Source organism: Muntiacus reevesi, chromosome X (genome assembly GCF_963930625.1).
Source record: "Muntiacus reevesi chromosome X, mMunRee1.1, whole genome shotgun sequence".
Classification (NCBI taxonomy): domain Eukaryota; kingdom Metazoa; phylum Chordata; class Mammalia; order Artiodactyla; family Cervidae; genus Muntiacus; species Muntiacus reevesi.
In genome coordinates this window covers 98,575,004-98,581,611 of record NC_089271.1, presented here as the reverse complement: position 1 = coordinate 98,581,611, position 6,608 = coordinate 98,575,004, and the positions used below count along the sequence as shown (strand labels likewise).

The 6,608-nt window shown below is 51.4% G+C and overlaps 1 protein-coding gene across 1 annotated transcript; it reads right to left on the bottom strand.

Moving 5' to 3' along the window:
- Positions 1-2,772: 2,772 nt before the first annotated feature.
- Positions 2,773-6,337, bottom strand: LOC136154615 (melanoma-associated antigen 10-like). Its single transcript, XM_065916817.1, has 5 exons — positions 6,305-6,337; positions 5,211-5,287; positions 4,648-4,840; positions 3,766-4,011; positions 2,773-3,639 (listed from the first exon to the last, which is right to left on the bottom strand). The coding sequence occupies exons 1-5, from the start codon at positions 6,335-6,337 to the stop codon at positions 2,773-2,775; spliced, it is 1,416 nt and encodes a 471-aa protein (XP_065772889.1).
- Positions 6,338-6,608: the final 271 nt, after the last annotated feature.

The window sequence follows — 6,608 nt, the reverse complement described above, 5'->3', positions numbered from 1 at the left end:
AGCCAGACTACTGGCAGTTCAGCTCTCAGGGGACCCTGACAGGCAAGAGGACTCTGTGTTAATAAAGCCCACAAACAATACCCAAACCCTGTCTGATTCACTTTGTCGCCTTCTTTCTTTAAGCCTGCTTTCAGTGTCATGGGCATGGGGTCCTCCTTTTGGTCACCTTAAAGACTTTATGGAGTACTGAGAAAAGAAATGATTTAGAGGCAGAAGGTTGGTATCAGGCTGGGGTTGAGTGGGAAAAGCATAGGTCCCCAATGAATTTAGGCTAGAGATATAGTCCCTGCCCTGTCACTTATTAACCATGTAACCATGGTAGATTACCAAGCCCTATGGCCTCAGGTTTTTCATCTGTGAAGCAAGTGGGCTTGATGAGACCTGTCTTGTAGGGTGGCTGAGATGTAGGTAATGTAGGCAATGTAAAGCACCTTGCACAGTGCCTGGCTCAGTCTTTACTGATTAGCAGTTACAGTAACTCTGTTATCCACAGTTTTGCTTTCGGCAGTTTCAGCTACCTGAGATCAACCAGGGTGTGAAAATACTAAATAGACAATTCCAGAAATATACAATTCATTAAGTTTTAAATCACACCATCCCACTCTGTCCTGCCCTGAACATGAATCATCCTTTCCTTCAGCATATCCACCCTATATATGCTACCTAACCATTAGTGTAGGAAAAAATGTAACATTGTAGTGTTCAGTACTCTCCATGGTGTCAGAGACCTACAGGCGGTCTTGGAACATAATCACTGGCAGATAAGGGGGACTTCTGTGTTTCCATCATTAATTTGACCCCAGGCCCTTCTACCCTGTACTCTAGAAGTTGTTGTTATCCAGTACATCTTAGTGAAATCTCAATAGGACACATAATACCATAATCAGTCAACCATGCTGCTGGCTTTGTAAATAGTGGTAGTAGTGTTAGTCGCTCAGTTGTGTCTAACTCTGTGATCCCAAGGACTGTAGCCTGCCATGCTCCTCTGTCCATGGGATTCTCCAGGCAAGAATACTGGAGTGGACTGCCATTCCCTTCTCCAGAGGATCTTCCTGACCCAGGGATTGAACCCAGGTCTCCTGCATTGCAGGCAAATTCTTTACCATTTGAGCTACAAGGGCTTTGTAAATAAAAATTCAGGAAATTTTCTTCTTGGAGGATATATTATTAAATTTAGATGGAGGGGAGTCTTCCGAAGCTGGATGCAACTCAAAGCTGCTAGAATTTTAGCCAAAGACCAATTCAGTCTCTCCCTCTCAGCTGCATTTTCATCCGAACCACTATTTTCATTAATTCCTCCTCACTCAAAGTTATATATTGCTCAGAATTGGTCAAATTACATTAAAGGTAATCTAATTAAAATGTCTTCTAATAATGTCATCTCTGGCTTTCCTAGGTCAGCGAAATGGGTGCCTGGACAGTGACTCCCCAGCATCATTCAAAAGATACTTATCCTTATTTCTCAGGAAACCCTTGCAGACGATACTTATAAAACACCTAGGTCTTGTGTTCAGCTGAACTGAGACAAGAGTACAGGACAACTTCCTTACTTGCCCTAGGAAGTGATTTATCTCTGGTTTATCCATGATCCAAAAGGAAATGCCAAGAGCAGTTTTGTTATCCAGGTTTTCCTCTCATTCCTAAGACACACCCGGAGAAGGCAATGGCAACCCACTCCAGTACTCTTGCCTGGAAAACCCCATGGACAGAGGAGCCTGGTAGGCTGCAGTCCATGGGGTCGTGAAGAGTTGGACACAACTGAGTGACTTCACTTTCACGTTTTACTTTCATGCATTGGAGAAGGAAATGGCAACCCACTCCAGTGTTCTTGCCTGGAGAATCCCAGGGATGGGGGAGCCTGGTGGGCTCAGACTATGGGGTTGCACAGAGTCGGACACGACTGGAGTGACTTAGCAGTAGCAGCAGCAAGACACCCCAACTGCAGGTCTGAGGTCTGCCACCACCCAGGTTCATTACCATCACCTCCCACAGAAGGAACCCAGCTTCCCAAAGCCCCAAATCACCCTGGCTCAGGCACCGACACTCGAGGGCTCCTCCTGGAGCCCCACGACCCTGCTCCGTGTTTCCTTGTTTAGTGGGACTAGGGGACGTCTCTTCACCTTTCTTGTGTGACTGCAGCTCCTAGACCATCGCTCCAGGTGTGGGGGTGCCCTGCTTCTCCCAGTGAACCCACTGCTAACACAGGGCCTTTCACAGAGCAGAGTCTCCATGAAGGTCTTTGGAATAAATGAGCCAGTGAGCAGAGATTTAATTTATTACTATTTTATTTCTTCTACATCCTTGAATAAACTAAGAAAATTCAAGTACATATCTTAATGTTACAGAATAGACTGAAAGTGAGAATTCAAAAGTAAACCGCTTCATTTTTTTCTCCATTTTACTAAGTTCTTTCACATTTTCAAGGAAATTCTTATTCTAATGCCATCTTTTCTTATTACAGAGTACAAATAAAATGAAAGGTTTCCCAATTTGTCTTAACACAGCAAAATTCTTTCTACTAAACAGAAAGAAAAAAATGCTAAATGTGCCAATGTCATGCATAAACCTAGATTTTGAGAATAACAGACTTTCTAGTTGAGTAACATTTTATAATGCCAAAAAATGAAAGAAGATCAAGTTTTAAGTCACCCCAGCGGAAGAGAAACACAAAAATGCTATTTACTATGATTCCTTTGCCCCCAGTCTGTCCCACTACTAGTTAGATCATTGACTTTCCTCTTAAAACACAGAGTGAAGAATCTGCCTTGTACTTCACTCAGGACAGGATGGTGCACTGGAACTTTCACTGGCCACGGCACTAGTATCATCCGTGGTGTCAATTCCAGATTGGGTTCTCTCTTCCTGCTGTCTCAAAACCTCCTCATGCCACAGAGGGAAGGCTCTAGGGTCATTTCCACTGATCTTGGCCAAAAACTCCAGGAGAGTTATCTTGCAGACCTCCGCATGGGCCCGGGGACCCCACAGAAACTCATAGCGGGCAGGATCACTATTGGGCACCTGTCGGTACTCAAAGTACTGCTCCTGCACCAACACTCTGGTAATAAGCTCCCTCGGCTCCCCATAGATAAAGTGATCTGTCCCATCATATACCCCCATCACATTCAGCACTTCCCACACCTTCTCCTCAGAGACACAGTCACCCTCCATAAAGATCATGCTCAGGATAATTATTAGAATACCGTTCTTGGGCATGGTCTGCCCATCGCTCATCATCCCATCGCAGGTGAGACCCAGGGTAGTGACCACGGCATAGGAGTCATTGCTGGGGTCCACTTCCTTCACATCCACGCCAAACGCCAGCTGCAGGCACTCCGAGGCTTCTCTGAAGATCTCAGGGAAGTGATCCTGGTAATCTTTGATGACGACACTCAGCATTTCCTCCTTTGTGGTCAGCTCCTTGGTTCGATACTTGAGGAGTAGAAATTCTACCAGATCAGACACCCTGTCATCAATCACATTTCTGGGCAGGGACTCAGCATTTGGCAGAGCCTGAGAGGTGCTCAGACTCTCCTCTTTTTGGCTGCTGGGGCCATCCTCGGATTGGCTCATTGGAGAGGCAACAGCAGTGGGAGAGAGAAAGGAACTCGGAGGGCTCTGGGAAGGACCCTGGGAAGGATCCTGGGCAGGATCCTGGGGAGGACCCTGGGGAGGATCCTGGGGAGGATCCTGGGAAGGACCCTGGGGAGGATCCTGGGAGGGACCCTGGGGAGGATCCTGGGAGGGACCCAGGGGCCCAGGAATAACATTAAGATCCTCCTCTTGGGAGCTCGAGATCAGCGGATAGCAAGAGGAAGAGGAGGAGGATAAGGGAAATGAGGAGGAGCAGGTGGAGGATGAGGACGTATCCTCTTCCACAACCGCAAGAACATTTTGGGCCTCACTGCCTTCCTCAAGCACGCAGCGCCGTCGCTTTGGAGCATGAGACATGATGACTGGTTTCCAGCAACAGACAGGAGTGTGGGCAGAGGTGACAGATGGGGGACCACGGGCCTGGGGGAGAGAGAGGATGAGAGCGGCCTCAGCTGAGAAACAAACGCTGGGTGGTCTGACACAGGCCACGTACAGGTCTCCTCTCGAGAGGTGCTCTTGGACGGAACAGGGGCACTCCTCCTGGGTGGCTGTCCGCTGGCTACCCAAAGAAGGAAGGGCAGGGTCTCCCCAGGATGCAGTCAGCCCAACCCGAGGTTCCGGGGTTCACATAGTGGAGGGATTTGAGCCTTGTGGGTTCCCCTCTGTTCTAGAATGGGGGCCTCTGGTGCACACTCAGGACACCCTCCTCACCTTGGCTCCTGGTTCTGGCAGGACCTCCTCTGCCCTCTGACCTCAGGACACCGGCCTCAGACCTCCGCCTTCACCTCCTGGTTCCTGGAGCTCCTGTGACAGAAATGGAGGGGACACCTCGGGGGTAGACTGTGGCACAGCCCTGGGCCTTCTGTGATGGTTCGAAGGGTGGACTCTATGAGGTCTCCACAGTTGTGCAGTGGGAGATCCCATCGGGGTTCCCTTGTAGTGCCCATTTTTCCCCTGGCATGGCCTGGACCTTCCCCTTTTGGGGCCTGCAGGGAAACTCAGAACAAGACCCGAGTCTGAACAGAAAGCGCTGAGGGGCCCCACATATGGCCGCACCTGCCCAGGGCCTCCCGCAGGTCCTAGGCTGGGGAGATGCTCGGTCTTCAGCTCCTCCTCACCTCCTGCCTGCCCTCCCAGGACTGACCACAGGGGAGAGAATCGGCTCAGTCCTCCCTTGGGGTCCGGGGAGTCCACCCTCGGTGGATCTGAAGCTTCTGCCCTCTGCCCAAACACCTCACCTCCCGAGACCCTAAGCCAGAGGTGAAGAAAATGCTCACCCTGCTCACCCTGCTCTAGGGCCTCCAAGAGCCCCCACAAGGGCCAGGATCCCTGCCTCCCTATTGGGGTATAACCACCTCAGTCCTTCCTCACATGGAACCTAGACTCCAGGCAGGACTGGGGATTGTCCCGTCTGCCATTTTCAGATCCCGCAGCTTTCACAAGGTCCCCAGTCTCTCTGAGATCCGGATGTCAGGAAATGCTGCATATGGCCGTCCTGCCGGGGACTACAGGGTCCCCTATGTTCTGGAGTCCAGCTCCCCTTAGTCCTCCCTCAGTGGCCTACACTCCCTAGGGTTCTCCCAGGGCTGACAGCAGGGGCAGGAATCTGGGGTCCTCACCTTGACTCCCGGTAGGACCGGGGCTCTGTCCTCTCCCCACCTGAGGCCTGGCTCCTCACACCAGGTCCCCAGTCACTCTGAGACCCGGATGTCAGGTAGTCAGACAGGTCTAGTGTGCCCTTCTCACCCTAGGGTCTCCCAGGGCCGATGACATGGACGGGGATCTGTGGGGTTCCGTCACTCCACCCTCGGGGTCCCCTCAGTCCTCCCTCAAAACCTTACCTTGTCTCCAGGCAGGACCCGGGATTCTCTCCTCGACCCAACTGAAGCCACGCCTTTTATACCAGTTCCCAAGTCTCTCCGCGTCCTGGATGTCAGGAAGTCCGCCCCCTATACCAGGTCCCCAGTCTGAGATTGGATGTCAGGAAGCCCGCCCCCTGCACCAGGTCCTTAGTCTGAGACCCGGATGTCAGGAAGTCAGACCATGTCTGTTGGTCTCATCTTACTCCAGGGCTGCCCAGGGCCGACAATAGGGATGGGCTTCTCTCAGGTCTCTTCTGTCTGGGGTCCAGGGTCCCCTCAGTCCTCCCTCAGTTTCCTCAACTGGACACCTCGCAGGACCTGGTATTCTCCCCTCTGCCCATCTGAGGTTCCACCCCGTATATCAGGTCCCCAGACTCTCTGAGACGTGGATGACAGGAAATGCAGCATGTGTTCATCCACCTTATATGCTCCCTGAGCCCACTCTGTTCTGGGGTCCAGGGTCCCCTCAGTCCTCCCTCGGGGGCTTCAGCTTGACTATCAGCAGAACCTAAGATCCTCCCCTCTGCCCATCTGAGGCCCCAGTCTCTCTGAGACTCAGATGTGAAAGTCAAGACTTGCTGCCAAGGTGCCTATCCCCCCACCAGGGGACTCCCAGGGCCAGGAATTTGGGGGAATACCCTCTGTTTGGGGTCCAGAGTCCCATCAGTCCTTGCTTAGGGTCCTCATCTTGACTCCCAGAAGGACATGGGATTCTCTTCTCTGCCCTGCTGAGCCCCCACCACTTATACCAGGTCCCCAGTCTTTCTGAGACCTGGATGTCAGAAATGGATGATGCATGTGGTCACCCCACCCCAAGGTCCCTCAGGGTCTTCCTTCAGGTCCTTACTTACCTTCATGTCTGTCAAGGCCTGGGACTCCTCCATTTGCTGACTGAAGGATGCACACCCAAGACCAAACCAACCCTATTTCAGTATCCCAAGGCAAAGTGATGTAATACTAAGTCCAATCAGATGCCTGTGTTGATAGCACCAGAGCTGTTGAGGGATCCCCTCTGTTCTGGAGTCTAATGTCTCATCAGTCCTCCCTCAGGGTCCTCACCTTGAATACTGACAGTTCCTGGGTCCTCTCCTCTGCTTATCTGAGTCCAGCCCTGCAGGCTCAATGTCTTTCCCTCCTTTAGACCATTTCACCCAG